The sequence below is a fragment of the Malus sylvestris genome, chromosome 5 (assembly GCF_916048215.2).
Source record: "Malus sylvestris chromosome 5, drMalSylv7.2, whole genome shotgun sequence".
Classification (NCBI taxonomy): domain Eukaryota; kingdom Viridiplantae; phylum Streptophyta; class Magnoliopsida; order Rosales; family Rosaceae; genus Malus; species Malus sylvestris.
This window is the reverse complement of record NC_062264.1, coordinates 38,576,571-38,597,890: the sequence shown is the minus strand read 5'-3', so window position 1 is coordinate 38,597,890 and position 21,320 is coordinate 38,576,571. Positions and strand designations below refer to the sequence as shown.

The following is a 21,320-nucleotide window of genomic DNA, read 5'->3' as shown; positions in this document are numbered from 1 at the left end:
CGATTGGGGAGTTGGCACAAACGGTGGAAGTTTTCTGAACCCTTTTTCTTCAGTGCAATTTACGGAAAACCCCCCGAAGGTTTTAGAAATAACACTGACATCCTTGAGGTTTCAATTAGTTTCATAAAACTCTGTTTCGTTGAAGTCATCGTGAATTTTGAATGAGGATTGCGGAGAATTTTCAATCAAATCCGTTTATTATTTATCGTGAGTTCAAAAATAATTGTAAATTTTTTACTTAAAATTAAATATAAACAGTATTTAACGAAAATTAGCTATACGATGTATAATGAATGAATATGATTAGAGAATCATCGGGATCCTCACAAAGAGAATCCGGAGAGGATCCTCATTCATGAATTTTTACCGGACAATTTTAACCCCAAAGATTAAGCTTACACGCTCCTTTAAGTGTATTTGTGTTTTCACATTAACCTCTCATTCATACCCCTTAAGTATATTTGTGTTTTCTTAAATAAAAATAAGGTTGTAGACAACACTGCTCTTTATTTGGAGAACGATTATCTTCCCTCCTAATTTCTCTCTCCTTCTACCTGAACAGTTACAGCTTAGTCCCGTCAATATTTTATATTATTTTTTTTATACAGATAGTAAAACAAAAAACAATGTGTGATAGAAGTGTTGATTATTGGCTCAAACAAAGTAGTCTAAAACCAACAATTGATTTCGGCTACTTTTGTGGTCAAAATTGTTGGTTGGCATGCTACATGTGGGAAACAAAAATTACATGCAATTGTGCCTAACTCTTTTTGACTTGATGTTAGGCCTTTGGCCATTGATGTCTTTGAGAAGCTTTTCTTTGGCTATAAAAGGGGAGCAAGGTGCATCCCATAAGCATAGAAGAGAAGAACAAGGAAGAGAGAAAAATAGCAAGAAGCCATTTGGCATAGAGAAGAATTTTCTCAAATTGTCTTGTTTTGTATTTTTGGTTTTCTCTTCCTATTGTAAGTGTGAGAGTTTGGGTTATTCGGGTCTTTGGAAAATTGAGTGATAAACACTATTGTATGTTCTCATTGATTATAGTGGAATACTCCGTCGTCTCCAAACTGGATGTAGGCATTGCCGAACCAGTATAAATCTTGGTGTTCTTGTTGGTGTTGGTTTTATTCTGTTCTGTTTTACTATTCACTTACAGTTGAATGCCGCTTCCGCACAACAAGAAGGAGAGAGAATGAGATATAAATAGAAGGGAAAAGAATCATACTCATTTTTATTTTAGGCACCATTTGGTTTGGTTTCTTTTGGTTCAACGATTTTTATACCCAGCCCTACTAGCTAGGGAGAAACCCAATGCCGAAAGCCCATGTAAAAGAAAAGAAAATGTTTTATTTACGTTACTTTTGACATACAACAATGAAACTAATTTTCGACCAAAAACCCTGCTCAAGGTCCTTAAACCCTGCTCTCTCAACACACTTGATTTCCAGAATTCCTTCCAAAAATACGACTCAAGAATCTCATTGTTAGCTCTATAATTCAAACTTCGTATTGAAAATGTGAGTTCCGGTTTATTTTCTGTTTGGTTCCCGGGAAAATTTCACTTCGGCTGTTTCTAACGCACCGCAAGGTTTTTCAATTTTCAGGTCGAGGATTTGGGTCAAGAATTTGCCCAAGCATGTGAAGGAGGACTGACTCCGGGAGTTTTTTCTCGGCGAAAGGAGACATTACGGACGCGAAGCTGATGCGGACGAAGGAGGGGAATAGCCGGCAGTTCGCGTTCATTGGGTTCCGGACGGGGAGGGAAGCTCAGGAGGCCATGAAATACTACGACAGGTCGTTTTTAGATACGTGTAGAATTAGCTGTGAGATTGCGAGGAAGGTTGGGGATCCGGAGATTCCCCGGCCGTGGAGCCGGCATTAGAAGAAAAAGGAGGGGGAAGGGGGTGGAGGCGAGGAGAAGAGGAAGAAGGAGGAGCGCGGGGGTGGGGCGAAAAGCGGGAGTCTTGAGGTGGAAGATGAGAGTGGTGATGTTAAGCTTCACGAGTTTTTGGAGGTGATGCAGCCGAGGGCTAAGTCGAAATTGTGGGCGAACGACGCGGTGGTGGCTCCCGTGGCTGAGAAAATTGGGAAAAGCAAAAAGGAAAGTGAGGAGAAATCAGGAGCTGAGAAAATTGGAAAAACCAAGAAGGAAAGTGAGCAGAAATCAGTTCTGGTGGATATGGAGGAGGCAGAGAAAGGTGCTAAGAAGAATGATAAACGCAATGTAGCAAAGGACGAAGTTGTTTCAGATATGGATTACTTCAAGAGCAGAGTGAAGACTGAATGGTCGGATTCCGAAAGCAGTGAAGAAGATGATAATGAGGAGGAGGAGGAGGAGGAGGAGGAGGAGGAGGAGGAAGAATATCGAAAAGTCAATGAAAAGGAGCAAATTAAAGTTCATGAAGAAGAGGATGGAGAGAAGGGGCATTCTGAGGATGCTAATGGCCAAGTAATTGACGAGAGCAATCCATCATCCACTTTGAAAGGTGAGAATGAAGAAGCGTTTGAGAGTGGTCGTCTTTTTTTTCGTAATCTTCCATTTACAGCAACCGAGGAGGAGCTGGGAGAGGCTTTTAGCAAATTTGGAGATGCACAGGTCCATCTTGTTATTGATAAAGAGACCAATCGATCCAAGGGGTTCGCTTATGTTCTTTACAAGCTTCCAGAATGTGCAGAAAGGTAATCTTTTTTTGCTTCAAAGCTCACATGGTGCAATAACTTAATGTTTTCATTCATGAAAAATATCATGCTATGTAAAACTTGCACTTCTTCAAGTTTCATACCATGCCTTGATATGCCAAGGCCCCAAGAAATTCAAAAGAAGTAGAATTTTGCTTAAAAACCGTTTCGATTGCCGGTTTATCTAGGTTAATTTTTTTTTACATTCAAGTCTCTTACATTGGTTATGGTGTTTGAGCGAGTGCATGACCGTTTTGCTTTGCAAATTCACGCATGTTTTCTTAATAAAAAAATCACTGTTGATTTGTCTTTCCTCTCTTTTGGTGAAGTGAAGGGCATTAGAAGCATTAGATGGTTCAATTTTCCAAGGAAGATTGTTGCATGTCATGCCAGCAAAACAAAATAATCCAACTGAGAAGCTAGGGTAAGTAGTTATCCTAAATTGCCCCGTTATCGCAACGTCACTTTAAGGAACTTTATTGTGACTACTCTTTTATTGGGATTTGTCCTGACTTTGTACTTGCTCTCTGCGGTTGAATTTGGCATTGCTTACCTTATAGAGCTGATGATTCAGCAAGCCAAGCTTCAAAACCTATTAAGAAACAAAGGGAGGATAAGAGGAAAGCATCTGAAGCTAGTGGCGATACAAAAGCATGGAACAGTTTGTTTATGCACCCTGACAAGGTATGTTCAACAAAGTTACAAACTTACAGTATAGTAATATGCACGCATTTTCCAGAAAGAGATGGTATATGAACATGTTTTGGTTTTGAGATTGTTCGACCGCCCTCCATACTTCTCATCATTTTTAAAACTTTTCTCTAGCACATGTAAACCCTTGATTGTTTGTTTTTGTCTTGTTTGGACACTGGTAGGAATAGCATCAACTTTTACTGCCATGCTTTATGGAGTTACTTTCTAATTTTTGTTTGATGATGCTTCATTTCTAATTTTTACATCATATTAAATAGGTCATTGAGAACAGAGCTCGGAAGTATGGTGTGAGCAAAGGTGATTTGCTTGACCGAGAAGCTGTTGATCTCGCTGTACGGATTGCTTTGGGAGAAACTCAAGTGATTGCAGAGACCAAAAAGTCTCTTACAAATGCTGGTATAAATGTAGAATCTTCAGAGAATTTTGCTGCTGGGAAAACTGATGGTGTTAAAAGAAGCAACCATGTTATACTGGTGAAGAACTTGCCATATGGTTCTACTGATGGTGAACTGGCAAAGATGTTTGGGAAATTTGGGAATTTGGAAAAAGTTGTTCTCCCGCCGACGAAGACATTGGCCTTGGTATGTATTCATATGTTTTCTTCTATCAAAGACTTTTTCTTATTTTTATTCAGTTTACAGCAGATGTGCATTTGCTAGGTTGATGTTAAAAACATGTTTACAGTGTTTTCATCTTGTATTTAGGTTCTAGTAAAATATATTCTGGCATGTTTCTGACTGCTAATTAAACGGCAGTTAGACATTCTACCTTTCACATTTCAGTTCAGACATCATTGATGATGAACACTTGACCTTGCCAATCATAATTTCATCGATTGTTTTGTCAACGGTTTGTTGGTTCATTTCTTGCCCTACCTCCTGATGTAAAATTGGCGTTCTAATCAAGGTATTGAACCTTATTTATGTTTTCTAATCTATTGAGTTTTTATTTAAGAAAAGAGGGATGAGGGAGATACAAAAAAAAAAAAAAAAAAAAAAAAGTTTTTGATAGGTATATCAATTTTTAAGTGACCCTACAGTAGATCAGTCAGTATGAAGTTGTTCACTGATTTGGAGAGTGGAGTTTTTGACTTGTAGTCTGATAGTATCTGGTAGTTTGCCGGAGTTGGAACAAAGTTTGACCATGATCATTCAGACTAAGGCAATGAAAGGGTGGAAGTGACACGGTTTTCTGAGTCATTAAGATTTTTTGAGGAGTAGAAAAGAGTAGTTTTGTAATGTTTTATGAAATTGGACACTTTGCTTTTGGTTTTTTAATTAGTTGAGTTTTTCAACTCCTCTTTGACACTTGGTTAATCATGCCTCATTATGTACTTTTATTCTCCCAATCTTTTGATACTACTGAGAGGAAGAAACTTCTAGATTACTATATTAGTCTACTATGATGCTGTGTTGTTAAAGAGTGATTCTCTACTAATTATTTTCTTGAATTATCATTCTTCAGGTTGTTTTTCTTGAACCTGCTGACGCTCAAGCAGCTTTTAAAGGTACAAGCGCTACAAGTAAGTGTTGAAAAATCTTGTATGTACGTTCCAGCTTTCATGTTTGTATTCTCTTTGTGGGGGTGGGGGCTACTTATATTCTCCTAGTTTAGAAACAAGCTGGTTTTTATTTGCTTCCTTGGGGTCAAATACAAGATACATAGTATAAAAGAGTGTAAAGCAGATACCGATTCACTTCAATGGCATACTTATTTTTGCTTCTGGTCTCTTTGCCGTTGGCTCAGTGACAGAATGAATTCTCAACAAATGTAAAATAAGGCCCAGAACTATACCTCATGTCAATTGAAAAGTACCCTTGATTCGACTTGGTATCTTTATGCATAAGTATATGGGTTTTTCCTGTAGGATATCTGTTGAGGCATATTATTAGTTGCAATAAAAATCTTTTTGTTACTCAGTTATGTCAGAGAATAAATATTCTTTTACCCATGTACAATGATACAGGGATGGTCCTTTATATTTGGAATGGGCTCCTGGCAATGTTCTTAGTCCAAGTTCAACAACTGAGAGCATTGAAAAGAACACTGCTGTTGTTGGTGAGCATGATGTCAAAAGGGTTATGTTACAGCAGTATGTGGGAAGAATCACTGATGTGGATGCGGATCCGGATAGAGTTGAGGTTGGTGTTTGCATGCTTTTCTGTTTTCCATTAGTTTTATTTTTTCTTCCTCATTTGTCTACACAACTGAGGAAGAAAGGAGTACGAGTAGCGGATCCCAAGAGACATTCTTTGGAGGATTTTAGAGAAGAAAGGAGTACGAGTAGCATATATCCAAGCTATAAAGGATATGTATGAAGGAGCAAAGACTGCCGTAAGAACTCATGAAGGACAAACTGAAAGCTTTCCCATAACTGTAGGATTACATCAAGGCTCATCCTTAAGTCCTTACCTTTTTGCGTTGGTAATGGATGAGTTAACAGGACATATTCAAGATGATATTCCTTGGTGTATGCTTTTCGCAGACGATATAGTGTTGATAGATGAAACTCAGGAAGGGGTAAATGCAAAGCTTAACCTTTGGAAAGAAGTGTTGGAATCTAAAGGTCTTCGCCTAAGCCGATCAAAGACAGAATATATGGAGTGCAAGTTCAGTGCAAATGGAGGCCAAAACGAGTTAGGGGTGAGGATCGGTGATCAAGAAATACCAAAGAGCGATCGTTTTCGTTACCTAGGATCTATCTTGCAAAAGAACGGAGAATTAGATGGAGATCTCAACCATAGAATACCAGCTGGATGGATGAAGTGGAAGAGTGCATCCGGCGTGTTGTGTGACCGCCGTATGCCACTGAAGCTCAAGGGAAAATTTTATAGGACGGCAATAAGGCCGGCGATGCTGTATGGCACATAATGTTGGGCGGTGAAGCATCAACACGTACACAAAATGGGTGTAGCGGAGATGAGGATGCTTCGTTGGATGTGTGGGCACACGAGAAAGGATAAGATTAGGAATGAGGATATCCGGGGTAAAGTAGGAGTAGCCGAAATTGAAGGAAAGATGAGAGAAAATCGGTTACGGTGGTTTGGACATGTGCAAAGAAGGCCTACTGACGCTCCGATTAGAAGATGCGACTATGGGACAGAGGTTCAGGGCCGAAGGGGTAGAGGAAGACCTAGGAAAACTTTGGAAGAGACTCTAAGAAAAGACTTAGAGTACTTGGATCTAACGAAGGACATGACACAGGACTGAGCACAATGGCGTTCTAAGATTCATGTAGCCGATCCCACTCAGTGACTTGGATTTTCCAAGTCTCCAACCGAGAAGTTTTCCTCACTCAGGAAATTAAGGGAACACTACCTCAACCTACATGCTCCACTCACAAAGCTCCAACAAAAGAAAATTCAAAGAACTTAGCGAAGAAGGCTTTGGTGTATTTAACACAATACGTTGAAATGAAGGAAAGCTTATTTATTGATATCCCCGATAAGCTACAAATATGTACATATACATGAGTCAAAATAAACAAACAAGAGAGAGCCTTCACAAAGGTTGCTTAGGAGAAGTCGCAGCAGTCGGTAGAGCCCCAGAAAGAGAAGGCACCGGAGGGGGATCATTCGGAGCCTCAGTACTGGACAGAACCCTAGAAGGAGGAGGCATCAGAGGTTGATCATTTGGAGCTTCATTACGCGGTACAGCCCCAGAAGACGAAGGCAATAAATGCCTTTGGAACAAACCCACAAATCTCTGATGATCAAGTAAAACCTGACCATCAGATTCCTTCATCTGGTCCAGCTTCCTCTTCATGTTTGTAGCATAGTCATGTGCGAGACGGTGCAACTGTTTATTCTCATGTTTGAGCCCTCTAATCTCCTGTTTGAGACTCATCACTTCAGCCGCCAATGATTCAACTTGGCGGGTTCGAGCAAATAGGCGTTGGGCCATATTAGACACAGAACCTGCACACTGAACACTGAGAGCCAGAGAATCCTTAACAGCTAACTCATCAGATCGTTTGGAAAGTAGTCTGTTATCTTTGGGAGTGAGAAGGTTCCTGGCCACCACCGCAGCGGTCATATCATTCTTCATAACGGAATCCCCAACTGTAAGAGGACCAGTAGGGGAGACGAAGGATGGGCGCCATATGTTGTCTGGAGAAGGCGGGCCTGCCTCTTCAACAAGGTTCAAGTCAAAACGACGGTCGGAGGGGCCAGACATTTTCAAAGGTGTTGAAGAGAGAAGAGGTCGAACAAATCAAGATCTTAGAAGTGTAAGAATGGAGCTTCTACTGGTGGAGATTCAAGTGTGCTTTGGAACTTAATGCCAGCCCCTATAAAAATCTGCACTCGACGGAGCTTCAGAAATCGAAGAGGCGCCTGCTCAGAAATCGAAGAGGCGTTTGCTTTCTCAAAAGCTGGGCTGCTCAGAGACCACGAGGGTCGATCTCAGAAATCGAAGAGGTGTCTGCTTTCTCAAAGTTGGGCTGCTCAAAGACCACGAAGGCCGATCTCAGAAATCGAAGAGGCGCTTGCTTTCTCAAAAGTTGGGCTGCTCAGAGACCACGAGGGCCGATCTCAGAAATCGAAGAGGCACCTACTTTTCCAGCCTTGGCAGCACCTGTCACACGCACACTCAACTTTGCGGAAATTATGGGCATTCTGTCGAAGACTTCTGGGGAAGTAGAAAGCACATGAGTCTTACTGTTCAATCACCCACTTCCCACACGCAATAGTAGCTCATGTGTATCACAGATAACTTTGCCAAAGTTCTCTGCCAAAGTTGAGCACGTGAAGCTTGCAGCTTCCACTACATCGCTCTGACCAAGACGGGTAAAAGAATAGCAAAGAAACAGCACTAACAAAGTTTAGACACATAAATTTTGAAGGTCTAGCTACCCCATATTATTACCCACAAGGGTAAAGGAACAGTATCACTGCTGGATAATTGGAAAGTCCCTGTGTGTCAACCTCTGTGCTTCGTGGCAAGGTAGACTAGCAAACATGCCCAACCTTTACTCACATTCGAGAAAACACTCCCAACAAGATTGCTTGCTCCAAAATCGAAGAGGCACCGTCCTCCGAATCTCGAGAGCCAGACTCCCAACATGACTACTTTCTCAAAAATCGAAGAGAGGGTAAAGGAACAGTACCATTGCTGGATAATTGGAAAGTCCCTGTGTGTCAAACTCTGTGCTTCGTGGCAAGGTAGACTAGCAAACATGCCCAACCTTTACTCACATTCGAGAAAACACTCCCAACAAGATTGCTTGCTCCAAAATCGAAGAGGCACCGCCCTCCGAATCTCGAGAGCCAGACTCCCAACATGATTACTTTCTCAAAAATCGAAGAGACACCGCTCTCCGAATCTCGAGAGCCAGACCCCCAGCATGATTGCTTTCTCAAAAATCGAAGAGACATCGTTCTCCGAATCTCGAGAGCCAGATCCCTGATAGGATTGCTTGTTCGAAAACCGAAGAGGCAACACTTTCCCAACTACAAGAGCCGGATCTCCTTGGATAAAGCTGTCTGTAATCTTCACACGCAACATCAGCTTTCCACATACCACAGACCACTTTTTCAAAGTGCTCTGACAGGGTAAAGGAATAGCATTACTACTTGTTGTTAAGGAGACTCCTATATATGTCAACCTCCATCCCCAACGGACAGACAGACCTGCAAAAATGCTCAACCCTTCCTCATATATGAGAGGGCACTCTCAACGAAGCCTTTCGAAATATTCAGCTTTCTTTCCCCCCGATAATACCTCTGCAAACAAGTTATACTAGAGCAAGAATATCTCATATCATCAGGGTTAAAAGCAAGAGTATCCCATATCATGCTTTTTCCCTGTCTTTTCCTTTGGCCTTGTTCTTACCTGCAAGACAAGGAGAAAGAGAGCAATCAGTCAGCACTTGGAATCAAGCTTCCAGCCAGGAACTGACTGCCTGGAACTTACTTACCTGGCATTGCTCTCGAGTACTCATCTTCAACATCTTATGCTTCCAGGGAAGATACCGCATCTGCCTGAGGAACAGATAGGGCAAGTGAGAAGGATACAAGGAAGCATGTGGAGACAAGCGTAACAGCACACGTGCCGATACATCCATTACTCTGTCAAAGCAAAAGTATCCCATATCAGTAGGGTCGAACGTACTCTAGATTTGATGGACTTGTTTTGACCCTCAAATTCTTCAGTCGGCCTTATACTCTGGAGGAAACCAGAAAACCCTCCAGCTCAGTTCAAGAATAAGCCTGTGGAAAGTTACTTCTTCAAAAGCAAAAGTATCCCATATCATCTCTTCTCATTTTTCTTCTCTTTATCCTTCATGCTGCCTGCAAGATAGGGAGAATGTGAACAATCAGCCGGAGCTCTGATTGCTTACCTTGTCTGTCACCTCTTTCAGCAAATCCCCTAGCTCGGCAACTTGAGTGACTCCTACTACATGGTTTGTATCGCGCTTGACCAAGCCTGAAACTACAAGTAAGCTTCAAGTGAAATTGATACATTACCTTGTGCATCTCCACCAGTTAAAGATACCACCCCTGGATGGAGGAAGAGTACTTCCAGAGAAGATGCCACATCTACCTATGAGACAGATAAGGCAAGTCAAGACGATACCACATTCCGATACTTAGAAGTTTCGTGATTACGAGATCATTCTCCCACAATATTTCCTAATGTCATTTGTACTAAATCATTCACCTGTACTCACTAAAGGAAAGCTTGAACCTATGTACTTGTGTAAACCCTTCACAATATTTCCTCTATTCCGTGGACGTAGCCAATCTGGGTGAACCACGTACATCTTGTGTTTGCTTTCCTATCTATATCCATTTATATACTTATCCACACTAATGATCGGAGCAATCTAGCGAAGATCACAAAAAGCGACCGTTTTCGCTACCTAGGATATATCGTGCAAGAGAACGGAGAATTAGAGAGAGATCTCAACCATAGAATAGAAGTTGGATAGATGAAGTGTAAGAGTGCATCCGGCGGGTTGTGTGACCGTCGTAGGCCACTGAAGCTCAAGGGAAAATTTTATAGGACGGCAATAAGGCCAGCGATGTTGTATGGCACAGAATGTTGGGCGGTGAAGCATCAACACGTACACAAAATGGGTGTGGCGGAGACGAGGATGCTTCGTGGGATGTGTGGGCACACAAGAAATGATAAGATTGGAAATGAGGATATTCGAGGTAAAGTAGGAGTGGCCGAAATTGAAGGAAAGATGAGAGAAAATCGGTTCCGGTGATTTGGACATGTGCAAAGAAGGCCTACTGACGCTCCGGTTCGAAGATGTGACTACGGGACAGAGGTTCAGGGCCAAAGGGGTAGAGGAAGACCTAGGAAAACTTTGGAAGAGACTCTAAGAAAAGACTTAGAGTACTTGGTTCTAACGGAGGACATGACACAAAACCGAGCGCAATGGCGTTCTAGGATTCATATAGCCGACCCCACTTAGTGGGAAAAGGCTTTGTTGTTGTTGTTGTTGTATTTGTCTACACAACTATTCATATGACAAACAAACTTGGTGTGCCCACATCTTTACTTCCTAAATGCAGTTCAAGAAAGTATACTCACAATCCTATGCACACAACTTTTTGGTGTTTAGACATGATTAGGACAATTAGTATTGCAAGGAGAATACCACTTTTAGCTGGGATCCAACTGACCATACTTGATTATGGAGACACTAAATCCTTTTAAGTGTTAATCGATGCGAGTTTATAATGCTGCCTTAGTTAATGGCTGGTGTAACCATCCTTTGAGCGTTTATATACGTGTATTGTGTATATATGGTTTGTGTTACCTTGTTATTTGTTCAATTGATCTGGTTGGGCAACTACTTTTGCAATAGGGAACTCTTTTTTCTTTAATTATTCAGTTTCATCATCTAACAGAACCCATGCAAAGCATTGTTCATGTAACTGTTACATGACAAAACTCTAGTTTGGTGATGAGAAATTCTGCAATTTATCTTGCGTTTAACTGTGATTTCAAGTTCAATTTTGACGAAACTTAGTTGATTATTCTGTTATAAGTTAAAGCTGGTAACCTTTGGAGGTTTCCTTTAGATAGCTTTACATTTATGCTGCCGTTTCTTTTCTACGAATCGTTGACTCCTCGCTTACCCTTTTGTCTTGCCAATATAATAATTTTTCTGTCTTTGTTGTGTAACATTCTCCCGTCACGATCTCTATATGTCAAGAACCTGAGCTTTAAGACATCGGACGAGAGTTTGAAAAAGCATTTTAGTGAAAAAGTGAAGGAGGGAAAATTATTAAGTGTCAAGGTAATAATCAGCTGCCTAGAAGCCTTACTTTTATTTGCTTGCTGTATTTCTCAACTATATCATCCTTCTGTATGTGCAGGTAAAGAAACACTTGAAGAACGGGAAGAACATTTCAATGGGTTTTGGTTTTCTGGAGTTTGATTCTGTGGAGACAGCTACAAATGTTTGCCGGGATTTACAGGTGAAGCCAGAATCTGGTCAAAATTATTTGCATTCAGTATGCAATTGTGAAGTACATTGCAACTAATATTTTACCATTTTCTGGGGAACTATTTTGGACGGGCACGCTCTTATTTTGCAACTTTGTCATGCCAAGGATGAAGTGCCAAAGAAAGTTGACAAGGATAAAAGTTCTACAAAACTACTTGTGAAAAATGTAGCTTTTAAGGCCACAGAGAAAGAACTGAGACAACTATTTAGTCCATTTGGCCAGGTAAACTACTGACCTTTGATGAGTTACTAGAGTCCGGATCCTCTAATATTTTCGTGCAGATTTTGTACATTTCACACCTTGTTTGATTCTAATATAATTCGTAAACAGTAAATTTTAGAGAACAGATATGTTATCCCGTGAACCCCAAGGCGATGTTTTAGCCATCACCGTGGATGCAGCAATGTATTGTTCTTCTGTAATTGACTTTAATTTCTTCTTATATGGCAGATCAAAAGTTTACGGTTGCCAATGAAATTTGGACAGCATAGAGGATTTCCATTTGTGGAGTTCATCACAAAGCAAGAAGCCGAAAATGCCCTTAAAGCACTTTTGAGCACCCATTTGTACGGTCGGCATCTGGTAAGGCATTGAAATTTATTTAGACATGTGAATTCTCCTTTATAAAGTAGAAATCAGCCTATATATGACTGCTTGCTATGAACTCCAGGTTCTAGAGAGAGCAAAGGAAGGTGAAAGCTTGGAAGAACTACGAGCGCGAACAGCTGCTCAGTTTGCAGATGAGCAAAATGGGGTTTCCAGGAAGAGGAAGCTCGCGGCCACCTCGGACGAAGGCAAATTCAAGCTTGAAAGACTCGATTAAGATTTCAGGTTGGTGTGTACTACGTGTTAGATGATGATCCGAGTTGCAGTTTTCATTCGTTATAGGTTGAAATTAGTTTTAGTTTTGTTAGGCTAGCCAAAGTTTTGCTTTGATGGGAGCTGGTGATTACAGTTTTGTTGATACGGCCATCTCTCTAGGTTGCGCACCCCCTTCACGATCGTTCTATTCGTGCTTGAAAAACGACCATCATACAAGTTTTATGTAAATTAACACATGCTACTTTGATTGCATAAATGTTTGGCCATTCACCACGCCAAAGATGAACACCCGTAATTAACGATCCAGTTGCGGAACAATTTACGTTGGGAAAATCCGCTTTTAGGGTTCCGGAATCGTATGTTGCCTCCCCTTCTGTTTGTCAGTCGACTGGCACCAGAAGAAGAAAGGACCATACTAGATGCTCGAGGTAATTCTTCGTGTCTTCGTAGTGACTCTAGGCTTTCTCAAACTTGAGGCATCATGGACATGCACTTTGAAGATTTAATCCTAAAAATGTCAATTGAATTTTGAAATTACAAAAGTTCTCTCTTACGTAAATTGGGGATCAACACTAGTTTCGGAGACCAAATAGAATTTGATCAATGCTACTTATTTCTTAATATATGTAGTGTTTATTTGGAAGTGTTTTTAAAATGATTGAAATCGGTTTTAGAAAAGATGTTTTTGGGTTCTAAAATTATTTGAAGTGTTTTATGCAAGAACCACATAACTTGTGCTTTTCTCAAGAAACATTTTAAGTGTCTTTTCATGATTTATTTGCATTTTTACTGAGAATTGGTTCTAAATATATTTTCACTAAAAATACTTTCAACTATTTGGAAAAAACTTCCAAACAAGCTCGTATTCATTGTTCTTATATGGTCCCATCATATAAGTTGATCAGGATCCCCTGTCCATTTATGGAATTTTCTTTTTATGAAGAAAAAATTTATTATAGTTTAAAACCTCTAGTACAACCGTTTCCATACAATTAAAATTAAAGGCTGTCATAGCCAAAATTGAAAGACAATGATCCCAAAAATAAGGGTTGGCAACGATGAGGCCCATATGAGCTAATGCTTTTGCCATGAAATTAGCCAGATGGAGAAAGATGTTTGGATGCCCCTTGGCATCTTAAACCTATAATAGAGGATGTCAAATAGTTGGTTTCTGAACTTTTCAGCATATCAGTTAGAAACATATTTATAGAAAAACGAATTTTTTAATATTTTGAATGTTTTAGCTGCTGGTATCCTTTGGCATGCTGACCAAGTTTTACTAAGTATAATCCGCTTGTTAATTAGAGACAATGTTATGGCATTTTCGTGATAAATTGAGCCTGTTGGACCATGGCTGGTGGAGACTCAAAGCATGATTATGCACTAATATACTAATTTTTAAGTTTTCTTTCCTCCCACGTAAGCACTAGCTAACTAGTAATTGATTAACGACCACAGGGTGATCCTGTGGTTGAGACTAATTCCAAACCCGTATTCTACACGGTACGTTTTGAGTTCGATTTCTAGAGCTGGGGAATCACACGATAGTGCTCATGGTAAGGCTGGAATGCCTCTGTGAGTCTTTGTGTCTCCATAAGGGTGGACTGTTGTATCGAAGTCACCAGCTGGTACTATTTTTAAAAATAAAAAACTAGTAAGTGATTAATTTTTTAGGTTATTTGATATGGTTACTACGGAGTACGTACTAAGTAACTTGAAATTTGTCAAGGCCCTAGTAGAAAATATTTGTCTATATTTACGGTTAACTTATGTCTAAATCAAGAAGGTTTCTTCCTCGTTTCTAGGTGATGATCCGCTTCCTGAGCATTAATACCAGGTCCAAGAACAACCCAGATCGATCACATAAACTTGTCAACTACTTGGTTTCGTGTCAAATTCCATAAAAAAACCAAAACTTAAAAGAAGGAAACTTGAATACTGCAATCACAATACAAACACAATGGCTGATGATCATGCCAAGGCTGGATGTGAGCGTGTGTTTAAGCGCTTTGATTACAATGGCGATGGCAAGATTTCATTGACTGAGCTCGCTGATGCACTCAAAGCACTTGGCTCTTCTTCGCCGGAAGAAGTCCGTCAGAGAATGGAGGAGATCGACAAGGATCGCGATGGGTTCATTTCACTCGAGGAGCTGTTCGATTTCCAACATGCCAACCCTGATTTGATGAAGGAAGTCGTCAAGCAACTGTAACAAAAGAAGCCTTATAAATTGTATCATGTTTACTGACCACATTTCTCACAAAAGTTTAATTCATACGAATTGGTCTTGAAAGCATGGTGAGAAAACGTGGTGAGTAAGAATATGACATATAGCGCTACTCAATTTTATTTTTTTATTATTATTTTATATAAATTGATTCAAACTTTAAATATATATGACCTTACTCACAATGGTGAGAGTTTGTACTCTAATCATTCTAGAAGTTCAATTACATATCTATAAGGCCTTTTGGGTTTCATTCATATGCCAGCTTCTAGCTTTCATGTGCTTATTAGCCATAAATTTTTCTTTGTGACCTCTACCATTGCATTATGTTGCCAATTCATTCACATAACACGTGTTTATTTTTATAATATTATAGCCCGAGTCTATAAATTCAACTTTGTTGTCCATTAATATTAAGAAACTTTTGACTGTGATCATCACTTGTGTTATTAATCTACGTATTATAAAATAATTAATGTTTTACGGACATAAGATGAGCATAATAATAATATTACATGATAGTGACGGTTATAACACGTGATTAGTAACACTATGTTACGACACATTTTCAATTGTGTGTGATGTCTCTTCCTTTCACTTTTTAATTTCCAAATACCATTTTTAATGAAATATATCAAAGTAAATATGTCACGATTTAGCAGCTATTGATGAATAAATGCAATAGCCTATGTAGCTTTTGGCCACTACAGATTGACATTTCATCTGGCTAGAACGAAGTTAGTCAAACTAATTGAAGATAGTGATCGAGTTATGCTACAAATCCAAACAATTCGTCAAATAATAGATAGTGAGTTCTCCCATTCTAGAATTGCTGCTCCCCCTACATCCCAAATCAGTACAAAAGCCAAAAATACACAGAAACATTGACTTCAACATTTTAACTAGGATTTTTATCACAAATGGTCCATGAAATTGACGCTCACCATTAAGATGATTCTTAAAATTGAAAATCAATCAATGTAGTCCCTAAAAATAGGTGTTGCAAATCAATGTAGTATTTTCGTTATAATTCTGTTAAAAATTCTATGAAGTGTTGATGTGGCACATAAATGGGCTTACAAGATTTACGGGTTTTTATCATAAATTGTCCCTGAAATTGACTTACACCATCAAGATGGTTCCTAAGATTGACCTACATTTTCAAGATGGTCCCTAAACCTATTTGTAATTTTTTAAATTTAATTAGACTTTGTAATCCATTTATGTATCACATTAGCATATTCTAGAATTTTTTACAGAATTGTGACAGAATGACTACATTGATTTGAGACACTCACTTGTGTGACTACATTTATCAATTTTCAATTTCAGTGACAATTTTGATGGCGCGAGGCAATTTCAAGGACCATTTTGATGTCACAAATCAATTTTAAGGACTATTTGTGAGAAAAAAATGACTTATGAAACTATTTATGTGCCACATTAGTACTCAACGGAATTTTTAACAGAATTATGATGGAAGGACCAAATTGATTTAAGACACCTATTTTCAAGGTGTATTGATTGATTTTCAATTTCAATGACCATTTGTGATAAAAACCTTTTAATAATTATTTGTGCCTGTGAGTTTTCATCTCTTCAAGAATAGGAGGTTAGGGTGGCTTATTTTGTCCTACTACAACTTGTTTTTAAAAATTAAATGATATAAACGTAAAAGAAAGGAATTGTACTAATACAGGATGATGTTATCCACACATCTCTTTTAACTATACACACCTCTCTCGATCGTTGGATTGAATGAATGAAAGAGGGTAAAAATGACAGAAATTAACAGAAATGTGTAAAATGTAAAAAGGAACGTGTAGATAGTACCATTCATAATATGTTATTCATGTAGATCATCAACATCCAAGGGTTAAAAAGAGTCCCGCATGCTATGTGGGTGTGTAATCCCCCTAACTATGACAAAGGTTAGAGAACTTAATTTCCGCTAGCTACATATAACTGTATAGCAGTGACGGATTAAGAACACAGTCAACCATTGGTCTGAGCTCATCCCAGTTTCCATTCGATGTTAACATCTCTTCATTCGGAGTATTCAGAAAGCTTATGCACGAGTTTGGATTGTTTACGTCGTCATTTAAGCTCAGCCGGCCTGGGGAGAATTGGTTCCCTTCATACGTATGAACATTATTGAAAAGAGCACTCCTCTCAGATTGATCGTTAGCAGCCAAAGCACCAAAAGTTGCATCTGACTCAGAACTGCATGTTTTAGAACTTGAGCCAGCCACACTTTGCTTGGAATTCAAGGTTGTCATACGCCAATTTGATGTATACTTTCCACACGAAGTATGATCTCGCTTCAAAATCCGGCAAAGTGTCCAAACTTCCTGCAGTCATATGAAAGAATTAATCAACGGGCTCACACTTTTTCAATATATATTTATATATATTGATCGTAGTATTTTCTCAACTAGATAATCTAACATGTTATATTGTTAAACCATCTAGACTATTAATTATGTAGTTCAATGTGCGATCCAAATTCAGAGTTAGTGGAGTACGTAATATGTCGAATATTGAATAACAAAAGTACAACTAAGAGAATTTAATTAATAGTACTGCAACTCGTTATTTAAGATGAATTAATCTTACAGCTTCTTGAGTACTGTTCTTGATAGAAGTTTCAGTGTTTGAACTAGCTGGAAGACGAAACTCGTGCATCATCCAATCAGTTTTGGTACCTTTTCCAGCACTTCCTCTGTAGTAGACTAAGGATTTCTTCAAGCCAATGCAATTGTGAAAGTCTCCAACCGAATATACAGGCTTGTCAATGCCAGTAGCTTTCCAAAACCCAGATTTTGTAACCCTATTAGGTCTTATGCTATTTCTGTATTTCCTTCCCCTTCTGCAAAAGAAGTACCACTCCTTGTCCCCACTCGCTTCTGCATTTCAACAAATGGAGAAAAAAACTTGAGTAAACACAAAAAATAATATTCAATTTCACTACACGTATGGACCGATCAATTCTATCCATGCTTTACTCACAAGTGTATCTACATAAAATCATGAGCATGCATATACGTCGGGAACAATATGTAGTAGTTAGAAATTGAAGGGATGGATCGGAGGAGCTTACTTGGAAGATCCCAAGGGTCATATTTGTAAATATCAACATGCTTGATTAGGTCAAGACGAATAGGTTTGTTCTCCACCTTCCTCCGAAGGTAAAACCTCACTAGCTCTTCATCAGTAGGGTGAAAGCGATACCCAGGAAGCATATTTGCATCTTGATCCTTATAAATCATGTTATTTGAATCACTAGCACTCATCATCTTCTGATCGACCTCCTCCATTTTTCTCTTTAGCTTCTTTCTCTTGGTGTTTTCTGATGATCCATTTATATTTGAGGATTTAGAGAAAAGCTTTTAAGTGTGAAAAGGGTGATTTGGTCAAAAGCCGTTTGCATTGACTGACAGTTATATTGACATTGTCACTTTTGGGTGGAGGGCATAGGGTTGAGAGGCTTGGGAGTTGAGATAGATCATGTTATGGAAAGATTTTCAGTGTGTATTTGGAGAGATTTTTTAGTGTGATCGTCACACGAGATAATATATCACGTATCTCTATATAATTGGTGTGATATGTGTGTTAAAAGGTTAATAACTTAAAAATTAAAATTTTCCATCACTTATATAAAAACACTTGATGTACCATTCGTGTTCCCTTCACAACTAAAAATTTCTTGTGTATTTGAGGATTTAAAGAAAAGCTTTTTAAGTGTGAAAATAGTGATTTGGTCAAAAGTCGTTTGCATTGACTGACAGTTTATTGACATTGTCACTTTTGGGTGGAGGGCAAAGGGTTGAGAGACTTGGGCGTTGAGAGAGATCATGTTATGGAAAGATTTTCATAGTGTCAGAAAGAAATAAGACACATTACATCAAATGTAATAACACAATTAATTAAAAAATTAAAAAATTGAAAAAAAATGTAACCAATTGTATTATGATTATCCAATCATATTTATGACGCATGGAACTTTTTTTCCATCTTGTCAGATGTTTGACCAAGCTACAGAATTATAAAAAAAAAATTATGTGACGTACTGGCTCTGAAAATGTTTGCTAAATTAATGGAATATGGCCCATAGAGGAACAAGTTTGACCAAAGTTACAATTCCTAAGCTCTAATCTAATTTTCATACAGAGGAAAGAAACATGTAGCCGAAATAACCCACTCAGAATACCAAACAAATTGGTGCAACTCTGTCAACCTCAAACCTGTGTTTTTCACTTTTTCTTCCCAAGTGAGAATATAAAACTGGTTCTCGGTTACTTTGTCAAATATTCAGCATGCTATATATCAAGCAAAACTGTATGGTAATAAATAGGCATGTAGTTGAAGTTTGACCAAATTTATAAAGGAAAACTAATAAAAAATGTTTGAAAACTTTGAGTTTTAACGATAAGGACAAAATAAAAGGTAAAATGAATAATATCAGGTTTGACTTTTTAATGTAAAAATGTGATTTTTTGTAAAAATGAACAATACTATAGACTTTTCGTTAAAACTCCCAATTTATAATGGAATATGGCCATAGAGGAACAAGTTTGACCAAATTTACAATTCGTAAGCTCGAATCTATTTTTCATTCAGAGGAAAGAAAGCATGTGGCCGAAATAACCCACTCAGAATGCCAAACAAATTGGTGCAACCATGTAAACCTCAAACCTGTGTTTTTCACCTTTTCTTCCCAAGTGAGAATGTAAAACTGGTTTTCAGTTACTATGTCAAATATTCAGCATGCTATATACATATCATGCAGTAATGTCTCAGCTTTTGGAAAACTATATGATAATAAATAGGACAAAAGACGTTAATACATGATGTTAATGATTTGATACGTGTGTATTTAAACTATTTCAAAATGTGGTTCAACAATTAGAATTGTTTAGTTTTTAAATTCTCTTTTAAAATTAATTCATGCAAAAATTGTCTTCGGTGTCGGCATTTTCATTTCTCACTTTTAGAGTCTTATGCAGTTTTTTTTTTCGAACTATTATTGGCACTTACGTCATTATGCCACTCTAAAAAAGAAAAAAGAATAAAAACAACGAGTGTAAATGTTATGTATATTTGTACGTGAAATATGATTCATCTTCTCAGTATCTTTAAGTCTCAATGTCTCATGCAGTCGAGCTGCATTCATGTCTAAATTGTGCAAAGAATGAAACTAAAGGGAATAGAGCTCTCATTGGGTTCCATGTAAAGTTATTTACTCCGTCTCTCGTTCATACATGTAACCGAAGATATAAAACTTGGAAATTTTAACGAAAACCTCACGATACTGTTCACTTTAATGAAAAATCATATTTTTACACTAAAAAGTCAATTTTAGTACTAATCATTTTATCCTTTATTTTATCCTTATCGTTAAAACTCAAAGTTTTCAAGCCATTTTCATTAGTTTTTCCTAAAAACTTTGATCTGGAAACACTTGATTAGTATCTTTACAAAAGGTCAACTTTTTAGATTGACTTTCAATCAACACCCTTAATTACTTGTAAAATCATACACGCAGACGAGATATTTTTCAATGTAATCGTTATATAAGATGGTACACCACGTATCGTTATATAAATGATGAGATATATGTGTTAAATAGTTAATAACTTAAAAAATAAAATTTTCCACCACTTATATAAAAACACATGATGTACCATTCGTATTTCTATCATAATAAAAAATTCCTCCACGCAGACATTGAATTTTCACGCCACTTGTAGTTGGCTGCCGGTATTTCTCCCGCGGCAGGCTGCCAAGATTGATTGACTGGGCTCGCGCTCAAGCTCGACAACAATGGTCAACATGTAGGAAAAATAAATGCACTCGGAATGATAACGCTGAGGAGGTTTTATTGCGAAAAATAATTATGTTTGTAAATTTTAGTGCGGGTTCAATCATTTTCTCTTCTAACAACTTAACAATTTAATTTACTAATGATATTCTTTGTCTAATAAAAATAATATATCCATATATACTTTAAAACAAAATGTTAAAATTTTCACATTGGAAAATTGACAAACAAATAAATAAAACTGTTGAGAATGAGTTCTATATTGATGGCGAGTAGCCCAACCAGCTTATAAGCTCATGCATGGTCCTTCCTCTCATCAATAATGTGGGACTCATTCTTAACACGCCTGCTCATGTGTGGCGAATTTTCAAGCCTAACACGTGTACATCACAATGGGGTGACGTGGAGCGCGTGTAACCGTTTGGATTCATACGTGGGACAACCAACTCTGATACTATGAAGTTAAGGTTTCACCATAAAATCAACTGGCAATATGAGAATTAGCCCAACATATTTATAAGCTCATGCAAGGTCCCTCCTCCCATCAATGTCGGACCCATTCTCAACAAAAATATGGTTATATTTATAATTA

The 21,320-nt window shown here is 38.2% G+C and overlaps 2 protein-coding genes across 7 annotated transcripts; one reads left to right on the top strand and one right to left on the bottom strand.

The window, feature by feature from the left end:
* The first annotated feature begins 1,369 nt into the window (after positions 1-1,369).
* On the top strand, positions 1,370-14,567 carry LOC126620798 (uncharacterized). 6 transcript variants are annotated; one of them, XM_050289095.1, is made up of 10 exons: positions 1,370-1,517; positions 1,605-2,679; positions 3,014-3,103; positions 3,240-3,363; positions 3,651-3,974; positions 4,858-4,915; positions 5,360-5,534; positions 12,309-12,440; positions 12,529-12,689; positions 14,486-14,567. In XM_050289095.1, exons 2-8 carry the CDS (start codon positions 2,018-2,020, stop codon positions 12,331-12,333), a joined length of 1,458 nt encoding a protein of 485 aa, XP_050145052.1. In that variant the 5' UTR covers positions 1,370-1,517; positions 1,605-2,017; the 3' UTR covers positions 12,334-12,440; positions 12,529-12,689; positions 14,486-14,567. The 6 variants fall into 6 exon arrangements, with proteins under 6 accessions (XP_050145052.1, XP_050145053.1, XP_050145051.1 ...); XM_050289096.1 differs by lacking the exon at positions 14,486-14,567 and adding an exon at positions 12,988-13,222 and having other exon boundaries at positions 4,858-4,900; positions 12,529-12,803; XM_050289094.1 differs by lacking the exon at positions 14,486-14,567 and adding an exon at positions 12,962-13,222.
* Positions 14,568-16,714: 2,147 nt separating this feature from the next.
* Positions 16,715-18,253, bottom strand: LOC126620809 (transcription factor JUNGBRUNNEN 1-like). The gene is made up of 3 exons (XM_050289106.1): positions 18,008-18,253; positions 17,524-17,813; positions 16,715-17,258 (listed from the first exon to the last, which is right to left on the bottom strand). The coding sequence occupies exons 1-3, from the start codon at positions 18,222-18,224 to the stop codon at positions 16,863-16,865; spliced, it is 903 nt and encodes a 300-aa protein (XP_050145063.1). The 5' UTR covers positions 18,225-18,253; the 3' UTR covers positions 16,715-16,862.
* Between the last annotated feature and the right edge of the window lie 3,067 nt (positions 18,254-21,320).

Bases quoted from the DNA above. Each gene is read 5' to 3' on its own strand.
- LOC126620809 (XM_050289106.1), bottom strand. From the start codon at position 18,224: ATGGAGGAGGTCGATCAGAAGATGATGAGTGCTAGTGATTCAAATAAC. The intron at 17,814-18,007 runs GTAAGCTCCTCC...GTTGAAATGCAG, and splicing joins TGACCCTTGGGATCTTCCAA to AAGCGAGTGGGGACAAGGAG. The intron at 17,259-17,523 runs GTAAGATTAATT...ATATGACTGCAG, and splicing joins AGAACAGTACTCAAGAAGCT to GAAGTTTGGACACTTTGCCG.
- LOC126620798 (XM_050289095.1), top strand. From the start codon at position 2,018: ATGCAGCCGAGGGCTAAGTCGAAATTGTGGGCGAACGACGCGGTGGTG. The intron at 2,680-3,013 runs GTAATCTTTTTT...GGTGAAGTGAAG, and splicing joins CTTCCAGAATGTGCAGAAAG to GGCATTAGAAGCATTAGATG. The intron at 3,104-3,239 runs GTAAGTAGTTAT...CTTACCTTATAG, and splicing joins AATCCAACTGAGAAGCTAGG to AGCTGATGATTCAGCAAGCC.